Genomic DNA, 18516 nt, shown 5'->3' on the forward strand with positions numbered 1-18516 from the left:
GAGATAAGGAGTAACAGCTATACTTTAGGACACACGGTGCCTTAAAAGCCACACAGCGCCAGAGTTCAGAAGTGGGAATAGTGCTGGCTAGTGAGCCCTGAGATCTCATCACACAACTACAGGCAGGCATCTGGGAGGTCCCTAGAAATACTGGAAATGATACATTTTCCCAACTAGATTGGAAACTCCTACTGCCACCCCTGCTTATCCTTCACGCCGACCTAACTCATCCTAACCAGAAAGCCTGTCAGCCATGCCCGTTATGTTCATTAAACAGGGATAATTGACTTAAATTACTTTAAAGGTTTCTTTCGATCCTACTCTGGCATTACCAGTGTTTCTAACCTAAATTCATGCCCAAGAGGATGAGATGTAAGAGCCTTCCTGACAGTGGGTAATTTTCTAGTAGAAAATGACCCTTCACCTTGGTCTGTTCTCCCCGGGTGAGACGACCCCACTGAAAGGAGCAGCTAGCAAGTTTCCTTTTGTCCTGCTTTGTGTTCTCAGGGTTGCTCTCGGCCCTGGACCTCGTTGAAGTCAATCCTCGGTTGGCCGTGTCAGAGGAGGAGGCCAAGGCTACAGCCAGCCTGGCAGTGGACGTCATTGCTTCGAGTTTCGGGCAGACGAGGGAGGGAGGGCATGTTGTCTACGACCAACTTCCTACTCCCAGCTCACCAGATGAATCAGAGAGTGAAGAACGTGTAAGAATTTAGGGAAAACTGTTTGCTGACACGTGTGTCACAGTGGGCATTCCAGAGCCGTGAGGCGTTTGTGGTGACAGATATGAATGATCATCTGGGTCAATACTGCCTTAATGAGAACATTTGCGCACTCTCACAATTGTCAAGTTGCCTTCCCTTTCATTTTGGTGACCGATAATAGTACTATACATGTATTTGGTTTTTTGAAGCTCACAGGGTATTAATATGTCGGAGCACTATGTAAACTTAAAGAAGTCATAAATGACATTTATTACCTTGGTATATCATACTGGTCTTATTGCTGTTCCTTCACATATCAGTGGTTTTCCGTCTTCCTCCCTCCACCCACAGTCTGGCTACACAGTGCCTTCTTGAACTGCTAGTTCACAGCAGCAATAAGATTTTTTCCACACCTCTAAGCCATTCATTCACAAAGTCACAGTTCTGGTCCACAAACCCTTCCCTGTAGGAGGTTCAATGCCTGCGAAAGAATTTGTAATAAACCAGGCCTCCCAGAATGGCTAGCTCCAGTAAGATGACGATGGAAAGCAGCAGCTTGTTGGTTGTCACTCTACAAAGAGAAGCAAAGTGGGATGTAGTCAGAAGTCTGGGTAACCTTATTTCTTTCCATTCTTAATACTGATGAGTTTGACCTGGGGCCAAGGCAGGATACTGTGAGGTAGACTGAATTTTTGTTTGATCATGTAGCCACAAAGTAACCTTGTAAATAATTATTACTATCTACCTCACAGAAATATTGAAAACTGAGGCAATAAGATACCAAAACATACAAATGTTTTTTTCTAAAGTGTCTTCAAATAGTAATTAGTACTTCACTTTAAAAGTAGTTTTTCTATGATGGGCGAGTTAGAAAAATATTAAATGTACATAGGAAAAATTATACCATTTTTTAAATCAGTTGAATCAGATTTCAAAGTAGAAGCTCACTATCTAACCATCTACAGCTGCCCTGACCACATATTACAGATGTGAGGCCACATTAGGAGAAGGGTTGGTGGGAGACTCCAGTGTCCAACTCCAGCTCGGTACAAAGAGGTGGTCCTGCTTTAGGATAAGTAACTAGAAGCTGGGAGTGCCTTTCAATGTCTTCTCAACTTCTTGCCTTTCTTTCTCTATAAAGGTAGAAATTTTTCTGAAGCTCCTATACTCTTTAACACAAAGAATCTAAATCAGATATTTCCTCCTGCTCCACAAGGAACTTACCACTGTTTTGGAAAATCTCACTCTCTTGCTAGTTCCATGACTTGGTTATAGTTTTACTCATACTACCTACACCAACTTACCCCCCCAATTCAGCCTCAGTGCCAATACTTCCCTTCTGTCCATGGTTCTGCTGCTGTTAACACTTACCTAAAGGGTTTTTTCTCAAGTCAAACTCCTTGCTAACAAGACAGAACTCCCAAATAAGGGCTGACTCCCATAAAGGGCAAGCAGAGCCAAAATCAAGTACGAAGCCATAGCAGTGAAAAGTTTTCTAATTAAGTTTTTACAAATTTATTTCCAGGAATTTGAAGCTGTGTTCCCATGTGCTGTCTTCTCTAAAGAATGTAAACTGGGATGAAAAGTCTTTCCAATGGACCAGTTTTCCACTGCTCCAAATCATAGCAGTATATATACTTCCAACAATGGATTTTTTCTTGGGATACTTAACTATGTGATATTCTTTATTTCTTCTGTTTTATCAGTACCTTTGCAAGTCATGGTTTAAAGCTTTGACATTCTCAGCTGAAAGATTAGAATTAAGAGAAATTAATCCTGTGACTAATTGTTAAAACTTACTTTCTGGACATTGAGCGGAGAATCTTCCGACTTTTGCTCAAGTTTTCACTTGTATTTACCAGCTGAGAAGAGAAAATAGCAATTATTTCCCTCTTACAGAAGTACACACTGTAGAACTGAACCTTAGTAAACTGACGGGTGTTAAAGGGTTTATGTTGAAAAACTCCCAGAAATCACATCAATTTAAATGATGGTTTATGTTGAAAAACTCCCAGAAATCACATCAATTTAAATGATGGCCTCTGTAAGTAGAAGAAACTGGAAAGGACAAGATAACTTTTAATACTTGTCAATAGGCCTAGGAATGACTGTATCCCAAGGCTGCTGTGAGGAGACCTCTGGGACCGAGCTAATCCTTCACTGTGGCTACACAAAACAAAGTCTTCAAGTGTACCCTGCCAGTAACTAAAGTAACTCTGAGCAACTTAAGATGTTAATTTCATCAGCCAAACTCCAGGAGAGCCTCCTGAGCTGATGTTTGTTTTGGTAGCCTGGTGGATTACCACTTTTGAGATCTGGTTCTTTTTCCTTTTTTCTTTACCCTTTTAAGAGATACTTACATTGACTTATGAAAGGAATTAATCTTTTTTTTAAAGTCTTTTTTATCCCCTTTTGGTTGCCTGTTACTAACCTATATAGCTGGAGGACATTTCAACAGATGCCACCTACCATCTGTTTCTGTTCACCAGTGGCCTTGGTAAGCTGATCTCTCAGCTCATTCCTCAGCTTTTAAATTCAGCTAATCCATCTAGTAAGTTCAAAAGTAAAAACAAATAAACCATGCAATCTGCAAACAAGCTGCTTTCTCTGCAGCTTACCTTGAATTCAGTACTTTACTGTGAATTTTCACTGAGGAGGGTGATAACTGGCTTGATTTTTAAGTTGTCAAAATCATTTTGACTTGATTTTAAGAGTGGAGAATTACGGCTATTAAGGTGGGAAAATAATAGCTCAGTGTGGGGATTTGAGATGACTTTCTCATATCTAAGTCTTGCCCAGAGTATCTGTGTTTCATTTATCTGCCTCATGCTCTTAATACAGCACTCCATTGGCAATTTTTAAAATTCCTTTGCAGATGGTATAGAAAGGAAGAAATAAGTTGTTTTTCAGAGCCTCTTAGAGTGATAGTAGATTAGAGGCCACAGTGTAGTCATCATTTGGCCTTAGTATTTTGTCTTCTCACAGTGATCTCCCTTAGTGTAGTAGCAATAGTGTTAGTTGCTCAGTCATATCTGACTCTGTGATCCCATGGACTGTAGCCCGCCACATCCTCTGTCCATGGGACTTTCTAGGCAAGAATACCGGAGTAGGCTGCCATTTCCTACTCCAGGGGATCTTCTCGACCCAGGGATCGAGCCCGTCTCCTGTGTCTCCTACACTGCAGGTGGATTCTTCACCACTGAGCCATCGGGGAAGCCCATGATCTCCCTTACCTTAGGTTAAAGAGTCCAGGATTAAACCTCTATAAATTGTCAGCAGTACTAGTTTATGACATGTGGAAAATAGCCTTGGCTCTAAATGACAGGAAAGCTAGAATCTTTTAAAGCAAATGATGCTTTCATAAGAATAGCAGGTGTTCTACTAGACGTGTGAGAAACAGAAATTTAGTTCATAATACAGGACCTAATAAAAGGATGGTATGGCTACAATCCTATTTGACAATCTTCAATAAATGTAGAAACTGGGTTTCTGCAATCTCAGTCCCCCTGCCCAATGACCTCTAAATCTTACAAGTAAAATTTCTTCCAAGGGATATGTTTTAGTCAAGTAAATTGCGAACAGAGAAAAGCAAGAGAACCTAAAACATCATACCCTGAATTTGGAACTGTGGTAGCTTCTGGGCACAGTAAAGCATCAGGGTGTAACAGGCCCAACTTTCCCCATTCTTGCCCCTCTCCCTATCCACCCAGACTTACTCTACTCTTGGTGCGTTCCAACTGGTCACGTTGCTCCCCCAGCTCTTCTATGATTTCTGAGCCAATCTGGTCAGTCTCTGCAGCAATACGATGAGAACGCTCAATACTCTGGGTGGCCCGGTTCAGGCTGTCAGTGCCTTGCAGAAGCAATGTCCTTTGAGACTGTAGCCGATTCTGACAGGAGTATGGAAGGGAATTGTTAGACTTCTAACATTATAAATGAATTTATAAGAAGGGATTCATTACTTGTAAGACAATCAAAGATGCCAATGAATCAGACTACAAGAGAACCTGGGATTCAATCTAGGATCACAATACCTCCCAGTCCACTGCTTGTTACGCTTAAGTGAGGCAAGGAAAGGATTCAATACACCAGAGCATTTTCCTTGTGCTCCTGATGAATCTGAACTGACTCATGTGCTTCCTGGACTAACAACTTCTGAGAGGCAATGGCCCAGATCTAGGATGCAGGAGCTAACTGAAAATGCATACATCCTATCATTTTGATAGGGCAAATCAACTAAACTCTACCGCCTTAGAAACAGTGTAATTCACTGAAAGTTCCCACTGATTGGTACTAAGTGACCATGAATAAGCTATCATAGAAATCACTTAAAAGTGTGAGAGACTACTACTCTCTGGAAAAAAAGCATCCAAAGAATTTAACTTCAGGCCAAACACAGAAAACAAATACTAAAGTTGTTACACTGGTGATTTGCTCTCAGGGGAGGTAGTATCTGGGGCCAAATAAGGGCCCTATTTCTGAAACTCCACCAAAGCATTATTCCATCTATAGTCCTAAGCACAGAAGGCATGAGGACAGAAGTAGCCTTTGTCAGGCCAGAGATAACTACTGGCAGAAATGGTGGCAGCTCTAAGTTCTCAGCTATTCAGAGCATACATGCGCACAAACTCTAGAAAAGGGGTCGGCTCACAAGGCCTATTACTGAGCAGGTGACCATTAGCACTTGATACCAACATTAAGAAGCCGAAAAATGTGTTTCCAGATCAGAAGCAACAAGAAGGCTTTTTCACTTCATATATAGCTACGGACAAGTGAGTGAGGAAACCACTGAATGAGGCTGAAATGAACCTCAGTTTACACTGGCTTAAAAGCAGCAAGAAAACATTTTTAAACATAAAAGATGAGGATTTTCAACTGATTAGGCTTCAGAAAGAGTAGGGAGAGACAGTAAGGTCACATGAATCAACCCCAGATTTGAAACAATAATTCTACTGCAAGTAGTTTATATACCTATATTGTTTTTATAATTTCTGAAACTAATAATTTTAAAGCAAAATTATTGCTTGGAATTACCTTCCTCCCTTTTGTTTTTGGGGCTTTTGGGTCACAGATGACCGAAGTCACTGTACACCTTTCATCTCACTTTTAACAAGTGCTACTTGCCTGCGTTTTCCCACTCTGCTTTGAAAATTTTACATTATTCTCAAATACTCTAGTTTTCACATCAGGAATGTCAGGCCACTATCATTTGAATATTTCTTAAACTTTATTTAGGATGCATCATGAAATAGGATTTGTTTAAAACTGTCATCAGCCTTTCTATATCCATATCCATACAGTCTGCACTAGTGGGCCCCCTTCCACCTCTCTCCCACATTACCAGCCAGGCCATTTCTACTTTGTGCTGTGGAATATAGTCCCAAATGTAACACATGAAATTTAACCTTTGTGAAGCTTTTCTCCTTTACCTATCTAGCTTCTTTAGACAGTTTGAGAATACAGATTTTCAATTTAGAAGTCTAATTTTATAAATGAGAACACTGGAGGCTAGAGAGGCAGCCTGTCTCACTTTCTATTATGATGAAGTAAGGCGTCCGCCCCGTTTTTGAGAAGCATCCTGCTTTCTCTACTGTATCTGGGCTATTGGGCCATTTTGATACAAATATAGGGAAAGTGTGGGTTCCTTTTGTAACAATGCTCTGATAAGTTAAAATCCTAACAACTCTGGGGGGATATGTGACAAAGAAACTGGATTGGTGAGTCAGACTACAGAGTCCAGGTGTTACACTTGTATATCACCACTACCCATCAAGAACTGTTTTATACATAAAGGATACAAAAAAATCTAAACAAGTAAATTGTTTGGAATGGTCTGCATTAAATTCAGTAGAGGCAGGCACCCAAAAGAAGGGGAATTGGATGCAAGAGAGAAGATAAGATGGGAAAAAAAGTCAAGTATGCACTGATAACATGAATTGTACTCCACAATTCGGTTAATCATTGTACCACAGACCCACAGGGAAAAGACAGCTGAAGCTTACCATATGCTCATTCTCCACAGCGTATGTACCATATTTCATGTCTCCTCGGGCCCCAGGAGTGGCTGTCAAAGGTGTACTTCTCACTTCCCGATGGAGTTTAGCAAGGTCCTTCCGGTAGGTTCGAAGCTTAGACATCATAGGGTTACGGAAAGATAGGGGTGCGTAACGTAGTTCCTCTTCCATTTCTGCCAGCTAGGAAGGCAAAGATGGTGAGTAGATGGCCTGCTTCTATTCTCTTATGGGTAGTATGTCTAGTCTGGACCAATCAAACCACAGGCAATCCTAAATAAATACTCAACATGTGGCCCAGGAGGGCAGGGACCACATGTGATACCTTCACTCCATTACTGAGTGCTTGGCACAGTGCCCAGCAGGCACAGAACAGGCCTTCAAAAAGTATGTGATGAATGAGTGAGAAAACTAACAAGTAGCTTATAGCTTATTAAACATTTTGACATATATTTTCATTTAATCCTCACAACAGATCAAAAAGTTAGGAAATATTTTTACTCCATATATGAGACTTGAAGAAACCTGTTCAAGATTACATAAGTCAGGATTCCAGATCTTCATACTCTTTTCAGTACACCAAGTTCTTAGCCTGTTATGGTTCAAGTGCTATCACAAAGCACTTAGGGATCTACTGTACTAAAAATGATGAGGGGTATGGCATCAAGGTTCTTCCCTTCCTCCTCCTGAAAATCAACTGTGTCCATGTCAGAATAACCAGGGGTCCAAATCATTTCCATTTTTCTGGGACAAGTAAATTATAACACACAGACTTATTTGTAAGAGGCCATGAGTCATTTTCTTCTGCTTTGGATGGCTAGAGTAGGACTGGTTAACTTTAGAAAATGTTACCAAATGTTAACTGAAAAAGAGGACTATCTCTGTAACAGATATCACAGATATATGCCCAGTAATGCAGAGGTATTAGAAAAGTTTCTGGTACTCCCATGAAGGCGATAGTTTCCACAGTCTGGTAGGCTGATCCTTCTTCAAATACATGCAGAACAGAAAAAAGGATGCAGATGGACTTAACTTCTCAAAACTTCATTGTAATAAAGGAGTTACTCTTCAACAAACAATGAAGTTCTCTGGCTTAAAAAGAATTTTTCAGTCTACTCTGGGGTAGCAGATACTAGAGGCAACTGTTTCTTTGGAGTGCTACCAGAGACTGAGATTTTAATTTTAGCTCCAGCCTCCTAAAAGGGTTTGCTAAAGCTAGAGCACAATGTGATGAAGACAGAGGACCCTCACTTCTAAAAGTTAAGAGCAAAAAAAATTTTTTTTTTTTAAAGAAAAGTCACAGGTTAAATGAGAAGCAGTTCTTAAGCTGCTTAGCAACCTGGACCAACTTCTGTTAAGTTTTGGATCCTGACTGAGAACTCATCCTGACCATGCATGCCTTGCCCAAGGTACCAAAACCTTCTATTTTTTAAAACAAGGCAATGTGAGTAGGAACCACCTCTGAGCTCCATTTTCTGTGACAGTAAGTTTAACAAAGGAGAGTAAGTTATCTTAATGGCCAGCTTTTAAAATGAGCTTTCAAAAGGCCACCCAGGTAAAAAGAGAATGTCCTTATGGTATCAGTAATGTTTTATTAAGGACTCACTTCAGGGGAGTCTTCAAGTTTTACTCAATATCCATCCCCATCAGCTGGCCTCATTTAGTAAGAAATAATCAAAACTAAGGTCAATAGACAGGAACAGTTAAATCTGTGATAATAATGTCATAAGCATTACTCTGGCAAAGACCAACAAACAGGAAGAGGAAATAAGGACTTGTTCCTGTTCTCACCGTTTCATTTGCTTCCTGTTGCTTTTCATCGAAATCTCTGATCAACTTCTTCTTCTCTTCTGGAAAAGATAGATGAGTTTTAAATACTCAATCCTGCTTCCAAACATTTATTTGTAGAGGACATACCCTCTGCTTAGAATATACTCCCCATTCCCTTCCTGGGGGTACCCTACAGTACTTAATCACCCCTAAAAGACATTTAGAAATGTAAGGGAACTAGTTACCACAATTAACCTGGGGGGGGGGGGGAGGGCGGGCGGAGAGGAATGGTATTATTACTGGCATTTAAGTGCCTAGGGAGCAAGACAAGAGTACCTATGCTAGGACAGTCCTGCGTAACAATGATTTGGCCCCAAAGACCAATAGCATTCCTACTTAGAAAGAAAACAGGTCTAAGTTACTGTTAATCTTTTTTCACCGACCCTAACTTAGACACACCACGCTTTGATCAATAAGAATGTTTAACAATACCAGTTCTCTGAAATATTCATCCCCATGGTAAATCATATCTCTACATTAATCCTCATCCACTGCTTTTCTGCAAAATATATTCAGAGCCCACCTACTTTGCTCTCTGGAGAGGCTGCAAGGCATACAACACAAGTTTCTTAGCCATACCCTCTGGCAGCAGTATAGGAAATGATGTAAAATACCACTGACTCACACAGGGGAAAATGTCATTCCTTGTTCAATCCTTTGCATCATGTCATTTTAGTTCTAGTATGTCTTTAATACCTAAAAACTACTAATCTCCTCTTTAAAAAAAAATAGAACAGGCTTTAGCCTCAAAGTAAGGACATCTAACTAAACCAGCATTGTTTTGTCTTCATTGTAGCTTTTCTGATCATATAGCTAGATTCTATAGATTTTCCATCTAAAGCAGTGATATAAAATTTCCTTTTAAAGTAACTTTATATGTTAAATAAATGCATTTTACATGAAATACTGATATAAACGAAATAATTACAGTAAAAATGGTGCTTAGACACACCACAATGATGAAGGAAGTACCTGGTAAACTGTATGGGGGGAAGTGCTGGGGAGTAAATGGGCTTAGGTTTTGGTCTTAGCTTTGGGCCTAATTCAACATATAAGCCTGGATAATTCTCTTCATCTTTTTGGGATCTAACCTCCTTCCTTGGCTAGGAAATGAGGAGGCAAATCACACCTAAGAAGCAAAAATTAGCCCTATTTATGAGGAGTTTCTTTTTTTCAAATGTATATAGCAAAATGAACGTTCTCCCTGGAAATCTACACATAATCCACTTATTACCACAAACCTGTCACTGCTTATAATATTTTTTGAACTCATCTTTTGGGATTACATTCACAATCTGGGATACTTTTTTTAAAATTGTGGTAAAATACATATAACATAAAACTTACCATTTTGACCATTTTAAGTGTAGTTAAGTGGCATGAAGTACATTTACAATGTTGGGCAACCATCACCATTATCCATCTATAGAACCTTTGCATCATCCCAAACTGAAACTCTACACCCAGTAAACACTAATTCCCTATTTCCCCTCCCCTCAGACTCTGGTAACCACAATTCTCCTTTCTGTATCTATGAATCTGACTACTCCAAGCACCTCATATAAGAAGAATCATACAGTATTTGTCTTTAGGGTTTGACTTATCTCACTTAGCATAAAACCTTCAAGGTTCCTCCACACCGCAGCATGTATGAGGACAGTCCATGTGTTTTTCACTCAGTGTGATTTCTAAATACAAGCCAGCACTGCCATCAGCGAAGAAAGAGCAATCTTTACCAATGCCAAGAAAACAGCAGAGTAAGGCCTACGAAGGGATGGCATGCAGGTACTCAACATGCTGTCCTAAGATTTTCTTGGATAATTTTGTTTACCCTGATTTTCATCTCACACCTTGACTTTCAAACCCAATCCCATGTTGGAAGTAACACCGCTGTCATGCTTTACATAGATTTACATTGTGTTAATCACATAGCATCTAGCATGTCAGCTGTCCACTACTTTTTAACTGATTGTAAATCACTTGGCTGTATATATTCTATATTCTCAACTTGAGCTCAATCTCCCTCTGAGTACAGAAATTTACTTTTTCTTTTATACATCCCATAGGTTCTAGAACTCTAAACCTGGTAGGGTGCTTCTTAGGACACTGTTACTGCCTGCAAGAGTCAAGTGACAATCCACCCTTTACTAAGCTGCATTCATTGTCATGTGCATTCCCTTAATACATATTCCAGGTGAACAATTTTTCACCACACACTGCTCACAACGCACCCCTGCCCCAACAAAAGGAGAAAGTTCAGGCAAAGCAAAAGGCCTATCTCTTGACCAACCATGAGGTAACCACCATGAAATTACCACCACGAGTGAAAGTGTTAGTTGTTCTTTGCAACCCCATACTGAAGCCCATCAGGCTCCTCTGTTTATGGAATTCTCCAGGCAAGAACACTGGAGTGGGCAGCCATTCCCTTCTCCAGGGGATCCTCCTGACCCAGGGACTGAACCTGGGTCTCTCACACTGCAGGCAGATTCTCCCTGTCTGAGCCAGCAGGGAAGTGCCAGAGCAGCCTTATTATCCTTGAGTGGGCTGTGTTTCCACCCATCAGCAGTGAAATAATATCTGCAATCAAGAATGGCTACTTCCATGGAGAGCTATCATATTATTTTATAATAAGCATTCACAAAAGTGTTGAGTGTCACCACTCCTCTGAAGAGGCACATCTCCAAACCCAAGCACACTCACTCAGTTCTGATCCAAGATGACAGTGTTCTATAAGTGCATACTGGTCCTAGATTTTTCTACATCTCTGTTAGTCCTAAATTCTCCTCGTTTAATCTTTGTTAAAGGATACGAGTATCTGCATTCCTAAGAGACAAATTCTAGAATAATTCAAAGAATGCAGCTGTATAATAAGAATCAGGGTGGGGGGTGGCAAGGTAGTCCACAGTGTCTTGATCCTTTCACAAACTTCCCTGCATGATTCTGTTATTCTCAATCTTTTTGGAATACTCTCTTCTCTGATTTCATAAGACATATATTCTCCTAGGAGTGCTCTAAAGCCTATACACTTTTAAAGATTCAAGGGACTGAACCCTTACCCAGCTGAGAGGTATCTTACCTGTTCCTCTGTGAGATTAATGAATGTTAAGAGCTGAGCTGGCCCTCAGAAATCATTTTACAGGTGAGGAAACTAGAGCCTGGAGACTGTCTTCCCCGAAGCCACAGAAAAGAGAAGATGTGTGGCAACACTAGTTACAGAATACAAGTCTCTAACTACGGCACTGCACACCGTGTGCACCATGGCACCGAGGGGTACTTTCACGCTCCCAAGATACACAGGTACAATCTTTTCAAATCTCTTCATTTTTTAGGGAGCTAGAATTAACACTACAATCAACTACAAAACAGCAGGACTATAGCAGGTAGACAGGTAGACTTGAAACTCATCAAGAATGAGCTACTCCAAATAACACTATTCCTGACCCCTCATGTCTTTCCAAACCATTCACACGTGAGTGACTCACTCTGAAGCCAAACGTCTGGTAAACTAGGTGCACGGCAGCACAATGTCTCAGACACGGAATAAAATGGAAACACCCAGCTCTGAAAGTGCTAGAGGAAGCCTACCGCATCTTAACCAAGGTGGCAGCCTCTCCATCTTGTAGAAAAAGAAAAGAAGGTAGCTCAGTCATGTCAAACTCTTTGTGACACCATGGGCTATACAGTCCATGGAATTCTACAGGCCCAAATACTGCAGTGGGTAGCCTTTCCCTTCTCCAGGGGATCTTCCCAACCCAGGGATCAAACCCAGTTCTTCCGCACTGCAGGTAGATTCTTTACCAGCTGAGCCACTTGTAGGCAGTTTGAATTTTCACAACCCCAGAATGACTCATCTTGGTCCATTAGAACTGTGAAAATAACTTCAGTTTCACCAGGATCTTTAAAATTTGTGATTAATGCTTTTGGCGCCCCCTTGCAGCATTTCTAGGACCTACATCCTCTTTGCAGACCTCATGGTTAACCTGATCTCACACCATAAAGGAAGTTAAAGCATCAGATCCCTCTAAGCCCGTTTCCTCAATTATAAATAAGAAATACAACAGCACTGACCTGTATAGTTGTCTGAAAAAGACAATACACATAACAAACACGCAGCAAACGCTAAGCACATTAAGGGTTCAATAAACAGTGCTACCACTGTTTCTTAAAGTAAATTCCTAGGTAGGAAGAACTAAGCAAAAACTAAATTTAAAGAATATGAAGTGTTGGAAAAATTAAAATTCTGCAGCCAGTGAGTAACTGTGTTTACCAACCTGCTACCTATGGTCCTCCATAGTTATCATTTTTTCTGGTTTCCAAAATAATGGAGTTTCGTGTATAGCAACTGAAACTTAAGTGAATTAAAGTGAAAAACTGAGTAATTTTACAATGTTCATTACAACATGTGAAGAGATGCCTTCAGGTGCTACTAAACTAAACTAGAAATCACGACTATAGGTACTTACTATATTAACTGGATAAGAATTTACAGCAGCTTGAGATATGTGGAGAGACCTCTTCAGATGCTGCAAAACTAAGACTACAAATTATTGTTGTGGGTGTTTAAAGTAATAATAAATGGATTAATAAGTATCACAAATGCTAATGGACAGTCACTGCCATACAAACTTCCTAAAGTAAGACACATTGTGTCTGTTAATCCTATCCTTTTTAAAAATAGGTATACGTTGATTTTAAAAGTGATGACAATATGGATAACATGGTAAATAAAATCACCTTCAGTTTCAACATTTAATCAGACATTGATAGTTACTATTTTCTTCCCAACAATTCACAGTATTTATACAACCATTCAACAAATATTTATAGAGCACCAAGTATGTACTAGGCATTGTTCTAGGTGCTTGAGTGCTAAGTTGCTTTGGTCATGTCTGACTCTTTTAGACCCTATGGACTGTAGCCTGCACCAGGCTTCTCTGTCTATGGGATTTTCCAGGCAAGAGTACTGGGAGTGGGCTGCCACATCCTTCTCCATCTAGATGCTTAGGATATATAATTAACAAAACAGACAAAATATAGAGCTTACAACAGAAGAGGAGGGAATGCTTCCAAAGTCTTTTATGAGGCCAGCACTGCATCGATACCAAAACCAAAGAACATCACAAGAAAAGGAAATTACAGGTCAATATCCCTGATGCAAAAATCCTCAACAAAATATTAGCAAAACGAAGGGCATTTTCCACAGAAACAGAACAAACAATCCAAAAATTTGTATGGAACCACAAGAGACCGCAATTAGCCAAAGCAATCTTGAAAAAGAAAAACGAAGCTGGAGGCATCATGCTTTCTGATTTCAAACTACAGCTGACCCTTGAACAAGGGTCTGAATTGGGCAGGTCCCCTTTATACACACATTTTTTTTCAATAGTAAATTCTATAGTACCATATAACCCGTGGTTGGCTGAATCAGCAGATACTGAGGAACCTTGGATAGGAGGGCCAACAAGCTACACTTGGATTTTCAGCTACACAGAAGGTTGGTGTTCAAGGGTTAACTGTATATTATAAAGCTAAAGTAATGAAAACAGTATGGTAACTGGCACTAAAACAGATTCAAAGCTCAATGGAATGGAAAAGACAGCCCAGAAAAAAAAAAACCAAAACCAACAATGTATGGTCCCCAGTATATTTCTGTGCCTCTTTCAACCTCTACTCAGTCACCAGCATTCTCCTTCTAAAATACAATCATATGGTCTGATTTTATTTTAGAATCTGTATTTTGTTCAGGATTTTTGCATCTATGTTCATCAGGGATAGTGGCCTGTAATTTTCTTTTCTTGTGATGTTTTCTGCCTTTGGTATCCACATGGGCTGGCCTTTAAAAGAATTTAAAATCCTTTATTGACTCTCCATATCAAGTTTAGGTAAGTCATAATGTGATATTTAGGTCCCTTAAGGGTCTGGCTGTGTCTTACTTAACCTCATCTACTACTGATCTCACATACACATCTTAAGTTTCAGTCATAGTTCTGAATATTTGACTTTATTTTTTTTCCCCTTCCTTTGTTGTCTCTTCTCATTTCCCCTCTCAGGCAAACTCACGCTCAACCCTTTACAGTCAGAAGCTTCTCCTTTCTGAGAAGCTTTCCTCTCACTCCCCTACGGCCATGTTAGCCTTTCTGTCATGGTCTCAAAACTATCTTAGGACTCATCACACACTTTGGAAATTTGCTCCCATTTAAGGCAAGAACTCATAGAGCTCCCCAGACCCAGGATACTGAGTGATACATAATTCTTGATAAATGTTTATTGAAAATATTCAATTACAGAGCATAAGCTAAATGCAAGGGATGTGTTATGTATTAATATATTATTCAGTGCTTAATAATTCATGATAGGAAAGCTTTGGAAAGCCTATGAAGTCGTCTCAGGACAAGAAAAAAAGGATTCAGAGATGACACCCTAGTATGTTTGCTTAATTAAATTCAATTTATTCAACAAATATTTATTGAGGAATATAAACAGAGTAATGAATAAAGAGACTAAAGGTTGTTGAATTTTTTATAACCTGGGGATGTGCAAATACTATATATACTTACCCACTGAACAACTAAGTGTTAACAGCAACTTGTGTTGAGAATATTTTGTACTTGAGTAGAAATTCACACCTTTTTGATTGTCCTCTTTGCAGCAATTAGAAGTTCAGGTAGATGACAAAAGTGAATACAACTAAGTTTTCTATTTTTGGAAACAGAATGTCCTTTGGCATTATTTAGCCTTCCCTGATGCTCAGTTGGTAAAGAAGTTGCCTGCAATGCAGGAGACCAAGTGCAATGCAGGAGACAGGGGTTTCAGTCCCTGGGTTGGGAAGATCCCCTGGAGAAGGAAATGGCAACCCACTCCAATCTGGGAAATGCCATGGACAGAGGAGTCTGGTGGGCTACAGTCCATGCGGCTGGAAAGGCAGACGCGACTTAGCAGCTAAACCACAACCACACCCTTACAGAAACAAACCTTGCAAAATTTAAACAACACCAGGCTGAAAAAATGATCTATTTTTCAACCATGTAAATCAGATCCAATCACTCTCCTGTTCTGCAGCCTTTAACTTCAAGTCACTGTATTTAGATAAAGATGCAAATCTTTCACCATGATTCACGTGGCCGCACACAATCTGGCCCTTTAAAACCTTATCTACTACTACTATTTCCTTTGCTCATTCCACCCTAAACACACTGGCCCTTCGGTTCTTCCTAGAGCGTACCAAGCCACTCTCTTAAGGACTATTGCAGTACTATTCTGTCCTCCTGAAACGTATTTCTCCCAGATTTTTGCACGGTTCACTCCCTTACTTCAAGTCTCTGCTCAAATGCCACCTCCTCAAAGAGGCCTTTCACAGCCGCCCAATTTACAATGAGAGCTTCCCCATTCCTTGCCCTACTCTATTTTCCTGTATGGCCCTTAACACCACTTCCTAATATTTATATATCATCATCGACCCATAAGAACAGAGATCTCTAAGTCTTTTCACAGCAGTTTGCAATATTACCAGCATCTAGACAGTGCCTAGCGCACAGCAGCCTCTCTCAATAAGTATATGTTAAACAAAAGTATGAGTTTCATTCTCACCAGAGTCATTCAATTCATGTGACCTTGGGTAACTCTCAGAGCAAACACTCAAGCTTCCATGCTTCAGTAAAAGCAATGAAAGTCTCATCGGCCTTGTCATCAAGATCTACTTGTTTTAAGGCAAAGAACTATGATAGACCTTCCTATACAGATTCAACCAGAAAACTCTTAGCTCCCCCAAGCCAAGCTTGCAGCACACTGCATCATGAAATCAAGGGGCAGGAAGGTCTAAGCACAGGTCATAAAAGGATCGCACCTGAAGGCCACCATCCTCATTTAAAAAACCAATCCCTCCCCCAACCCCCACCAGCCCCCAAGACGCTATTTACACCAGCCTCAAAAGTTATGATGGCTTTAGGTTCTTAACCCTTTTTGTGCTACAGGTCCTTTGCCAGTCTGGTGAAAACTATGGGCCTCTTTGGAGAATACTTTTAAGCGTGGAAAACAAAATACTGAGAGCCACAAAGAAAACCAATTATACTCAGTTTACAGATTTAAAGGTCACAGGTCTAAGGTGTCTCATGCCCATCATGCCACAGTGAAAATGAAACAAGCGAACTCTGAAGGCTACAGGGGATTCAAGAGAGAGATGACACTCCGTGGTGGATCCCTGAGTTCCTAAGAGGCAGCACGGAGATTCTGGATGCCGGGACTCAGCCAGCCCTAGGGGGCGTGTCTGAGGATGCCAAGCGAGGAGACGGGAGGGTGGGCCTGGGAAGGAGGTGGGGGCTCTTCCTCCCGGTGCTAGCGGAGCGCTGTTCCCGTGGGCTCATCCCGCCCCCACCTCACCTGTCCCTGCCATCCCCAGGAGCCGCTCCGGCACCCCTCGTAGGTCTTCATGGAGGCCGCGGAAGATCTCGTGCAGTTTCTCGAAATGCTCCGAGGAGGCGGCGGAGGTGGCCATGGCGCAGGCCGCTTCCGAGCAGCAGGCGCCGAAATTCTGGGCCCAGGGCCCGTTCCTACTCCGTCGTCAGCCGCCCAGCCCCGCAGGCATCACGGCGACCGCCACCACTGTCGCCCAAGACGAGGCGCTTCCGGGGCCGCGGCGGGGTCCTCCCCCGCCGGAACGCCCACCCGCCCCCCCCCGCATGCCGTCACTGACGGCGCGCCGGACGCCAAAGCCTGACAGAAAGTTAGTATGGCTCCGTTGCCCGGGAGACTCCTGAAGGGGCGGCGGCGCTTTGGCGCGAGCGGCGATCTCGGAACCCCGGAAATGCTCAGTCCGAGGCTGGGGGGAAGCCCTTTGGCGGAAGGAAAACATGGGCACCCGCGGGCCGGGCGACGCGGCCGCCTCTTTCCTGGGCCCCGCCTTCCGGCAAGGGTTGGGGGCGCTGCAGTGCATGCCGGGGGTTGTAGTTCGGCGCGGAAGACGCTCCGACTCGGAAGTCAGCAGTTGCTGGGGGCGGTGGTCCTGCTGTAACCGTGGCCGCCGGCGTGACCGTGATGCGCAGCGGTTAGGTATCAGTTGGTACCTGGCCGTCGTCTTCATAATCATCTCACTGTGTGACTATCCTGACTTCCTCAGTTCACATTCCAGCTGTTAGCTTTCAGTTCTCAGAAGATAGTTGGACCAGGTGACTGCTTGCCCCCGAGCTGAAAGCACTTTTATTGGGGAGCAGGTGACCGAAGTGACATGCTTTCAGGAGTGGTCCCCAGGTAGCAGTGCGACCCCTCAAATATGCGCTCAGCCTCTAGCGGTTGGGCTTGCTCATGCATTCACTCACTCAGTCAATTTAAGCGTAGCCTATATGCTGGGATCTGGGCATGTGTTGGTGAATAAAAGATTCACCCTCTGCGCTTGGATAATTTATAATGTAGTGAGCATGGCAGACCTGGCTTCATCAGGTCTCTTTCCCATTAAGTGTAATGTGTTAACAATTACAAAGACTTTTCCTGCACTTTGTGGATTTCCATGGTTTCAGTTCAGTTCAGGTCAGTCGCTCAGTCGTGTCCTACTTTTTGCGACCCCATGAATCACAGCACTGCCAGCCCTTCCTGTCCATCACCAACTCCCGGAGTTTACTCAAACTCATGTCCATCGAGTTGGTGATGCCATCCAGCCATCTCATCCTCTGTCGTCCCCATCCTCTGCCCCCAATCCCTCCCAGCATCAGGGTCTTTTCCAAAGAGTCAAATCTTCTCATGGGGTGGCCAAAGTATTGGAGTTTCAGCTTCAGCCTCAGTCCTTCCAATGAACACCCAGGACTGATCTGCTTTAGGATGGACTGGTTGGATCTCCTTGCAGTCCAAGGGACTCTCAAGAGTCTTCTCCAACACCACAGTTCAAAAGCATCAGTTTTTTGGTGCTCAGCTTTCTTCACAGTCCAACTCACATCCATACATGACCACTGGAAAAACCATAGCCTTGACTAGATGGATCTTTGTTG

The 18516-nt window shown here is 42.0% G+C and overlaps 2 protein-coding genes across 2 annotated transcripts in view; one reads left to right on the plus strand and one right to left on the minus strand.

Annotated features, from left to right (window-relative positions):
• The window catches only part of ARG2 (arginase 2), a 33421-nt gene extending 32438 nt beyond the window's left edge, over positions 1–983 (plus strand). The window contains exon 8 of the mRNA XM_020889771.2: positions 508–983. Coding sequence (XP_020745430.1) covers positions 508–713 — 206 coding nt within the window. The 3' untranslated portion in view covers positions 714–983. The remainder of the gene's footprint in view (positions 1–507) is intronic.
• Positions 943–17359, minus strand: VTI1B (vesicle transport through interaction with t-SNAREs 1B). The gene is made up of 6 exons (XM_020889772.2): positions 16919–17359; positions 8504–8562; positions 6704–6895; positions 4418–4591; positions 2502–2563; positions 943–1272 (listed from the first exon to the last, which is right to left on the minus strand). The coding sequence occupies exons 1-6, from the start codon at positions 17031–17033 to the stop codon at positions 1176–1178; spliced, it is 699 nt and encodes a 232-aa protein (XP_020745431.1). The 5' UTR covers positions 17034–17359; the 3' UTR covers positions 943–1175.
• Positions 17360–18516: the final 1157 nt, after the last annotated feature.

This window comes from Odocoileus virginianus, chromosome 6, assembly GCF_023699985.2.
Source record: "Odocoileus virginianus isolate 20LAN1187 ecotype Illinois chromosome 6, Ovbor_1.2, whole genome shotgun sequence".
NCBI classification, from domain to species: Eukaryota; Metazoa; Chordata; class Mammalia; order Artiodactyla; family Cervidae; genus Odocoileus; species Odocoileus virginianus.

Bases quoted from the DNA above. Each gene is read 5' to 3' on its own strand.
- VTI1B (XM_020889772.2), bottom strand. From the start codon at position 17,033: ATGGCCACCTCCGCCGCCTCCTCGGAGCATTTCGAGAAACTGCACGAG. The intron at 8,563-16,918 runs GTGAGGTGGGGG...TATCTTTTCCAG, and splicing joins CCTGGGGATGGCAGGGACAG to AAGAGAAGAAGAAGTTGATC. The intron at 2,564-4,417 runs GTAAGTCTGGGT...TTCTCTTCTCAG, and splicing joins TGGAACGCACCAAGAGTAGA to CTGGTAAATACAAGTGAAAA.